This window comes from Camellia sinensis, chromosome 4 (assembly GCF_055761805.1).
Source record: "Camellia sinensis isolate YWXY chromosome 4, ASM5576180v1, whole genome shotgun sequence".
Taxonomy (NCBI): domain Eukaryota; kingdom Viridiplantae; phylum Streptophyta; class Magnoliopsida; order Ericales; family Theaceae; genus Camellia; species Camellia sinensis.
The window spans coordinates 102,636,711-102,639,554 of NC_138964.1; the positions used below are offsets into that span (position 1 = coordinate 102,636,711).

General features: G+C 32.7%; 1 protein-coding gene across 1 annotated transcript; it reads right to left on the reverse strand.

Annotated features, from left to right (window-relative positions):
- Positions 1-201: 201 nt before the first annotated feature.
- Positions 202-1,047, reverse strand: LOC145823933 (uncharacterized). Its single transcript, XM_082923503.1, has one exon. It carries the CDS (start codon positions 1,045-1,047, stop codon positions 202-204), a length of 846 nt encoding a protein of 281 aa, XP_082779629.1.
- Between the last annotated feature and the right edge of the window lie 1,797 nt (positions 1,048-2,844).

The window sequence follows — 2,844 nt, forward strand, 5'->3', positions numbered from 1 at the left end:
ATCAGTCTCAAGTTGTGCTGCATTGCGTTCATTTTCTAGAATATCACGCTCGTCTTCAATGATCATGTTGTGCAAAATAATGCACGTCTTCATGATGTAGTACAGATCCTCATCACTCCAACCTCTAGCTGGCACGCTGACAATATTAAATCGTGCTTGGAGCACTCCAAATGCCCATTCGACATCTTTCCGACATGCCTCCTACATCCTCGCAAATAGTTGTCTCTTTGCGCCTTGAGGTTGAGATATTGTTTTCACAATCGTTGCCCAACGAGGATAGATACCATCAGCAAGATAATACCCCATGGTATATGCGTGATTATTGATGGTGTAGTTGGCAGAAGGGGCACGTCCTCTAGTTAATTCAGCAAATAAAGGCGACCTATCAAGAACAGTAATATCATTTAAAGAGCCAGGCATGCCAAAGAAAGCATGCCGAATCCACAAGTCATAGGAGGCACCTGCCTCGAGTACAACTGTTGGTTTGTGATAGTGTCCAGTGTAAGCACCGGCTTGGGCACTTGGACATTTATCCCAACGCCAGTGCATACAATCCAAACTCCCTAACATTCCAGGAAACCCGCATTGCTCTCCCTCTTGCAATAATGTGGCGACATCTACTTTATTTGGAGATCTTAAGTAAATGGCTTCATAGGTAGCAACAATTGATCTGGTAAAAAAATTTAAGGCGGCAATAGTAGTACTTTCGTCGATTCTAATGTACTCATCTACAGCATCAGCAGGCACGCCGCATTGGAGGATCCGAAGTGCTGCAGTCAGCTTCTGTATACCGGATAATCCAGGAGCACTACTGGCATCACAGGTTTGGATGAAGTACTCATTCACTTGTTCAATATCGTGTAAGATACTAACAAACAATGACCGACTCATTCGAAAACGTCTTCGGAAGTATTCTTCTGGATAGACAGGATTATCTACAAAATAATTTCTATAAATTTGTTCGTCGCCTTTGACCCTCTCACGATTAATGTATCGACGACCACTTGTGGAACCAACACGTCTGGTTTGTTGGTTTAGGCTTAACATCTGTAATCTTTATTGTTGCGCTGTGAATAGTTGCATCATGATGATATCATCATCAGATGATGAAGATTCATCAAAATCACCATTTAATATGGCTTTACTCAAATTGTTCATTGTAGGTGGATGGGTGAGTAGGTGAATATGAAAATTGTAAAAAATCTTCTTGGTGGGTACAGAGAGTTTTGAAGATATGAAAATGATAGGTAGGTGAATATGAAAATTGGAGAAACTCTTATGTTATATTTATAGAGAAAATTGTGGATGGGTGAATGATGGATGGTTGTTGGGTGTGTAGATGAATAATGGGTGATTGTTGGGTGGGTAAATAAATGATGGATGGTTGTTGGGTGGGTGGATGAATAATGGGTGGTTGTTGGGTAGGTGGATGAATAATTGGTGATTGTTGGGTGGATGGATGAATAATGGATGGCTGTTGGGTGGGTGGATGTGAGTGAATGAATGCTGGGTTAATAATGGATGGTTGTTGGTGGTTGGTGGGTAATTGGTTTTAAAATTAATTTTTATGTGTAGTTAAAAAAAATTATTAAATATGTAATGATATGTTTTTTGGTAGGGTGAATTAATCAAACAATTTTTTTTTTTTCTAATTTTTCATTTTTTTAATTTTTTATATTTGTCTAGTTGAGAATAATATAAATATATAATTTTTTTAACAAACACGTAAAAAAATGTCACAAAAGACAAAAAAATAAACAAAAATAAAATCACAAAAAACCTATATCCAAACAACACCTACAAAGTTGGAGGGAAAGTTGGTTGAGATTTGCCAAAAATAGCAAACAATCATTGGAGCACCATTGCTATAATTTGACAAAATAACACTATTCATTGCCAAATTATAGCAACAGCAACCCCAATATAGCAACAACCGTTGGAGATGCTCTAAACAATGCCACATCCTTTCTGTTGTCAAAAAAAAAAAAAAAAAGCACAAAAAACCAAAAAACCAAAAAAAAAAGAACCCAAAAAAATTTATTGTCACAATATTTTTTGCAACTAACTTAAAAAAGAAATATATATATTCAAATATTTTTAATACCAAAATAAAATTATCATATTACTCTTATTTCTAGGGATGTAATCGGTTCAATACGGTCAGAATTTAGGTAAAAAATTTCACCAAACTGATAATGTTGATTTTATTATTTTGAGTACCGATACAAATCGTTTCTCCTATCAAATCATACTGCACAGAACTAATTAAAACGGTTCGGTTTGATACGGTTTAATCAGTTTAGGACCTTTCAAACTTGAATAACTTTTTAGTATAGCCACTAATCTATATAAAACTGTTGAATTAATTATTTATCCACCACTTCAAACGTATACAATCCATTCATTTAATAAATACTTTTCAATTCCTAAATTAACAAAAATACAAATAAAAAAGTTAAAAAATACTAAAATTTCAAAAATAATGAGTTATAATTAAGATTATATGTAATAAGAGTTCACAAACTTAAGTTATAGAGACGATAAGTTTAATTAATTAAGATTAATAAGTTATTATACTTATTAATATTATTATATTATTAGATTATATATATTATAAATACAATATATGTTAAAGCAATTATTTTTTGTTTAGTTTAATATATAAGGTGCTTGAACTAATATTAAATCAAAAATTAGAAAAAAAAAATCAAATTAAAAATTTGCATAATCGAATTTTTGTTAAAAAATATATCAAATATAATCAGTTCAGTCCGATTCAATCAATTTAGCTTTTTTTTTTCTTTTTTTTCTTTTTTTCTACTCATTTTTATCCATTCACCACCA

Excerpts from the sequence above, each read along its gene's own strand:
- LOC145823933 (XM_082923503.1), bottom strand. The coding sequence starts at position 1,047 with ATGTTAAGCCTAAACCAACAAACCAGACGTGTTGGTTCCACAAGTGGT.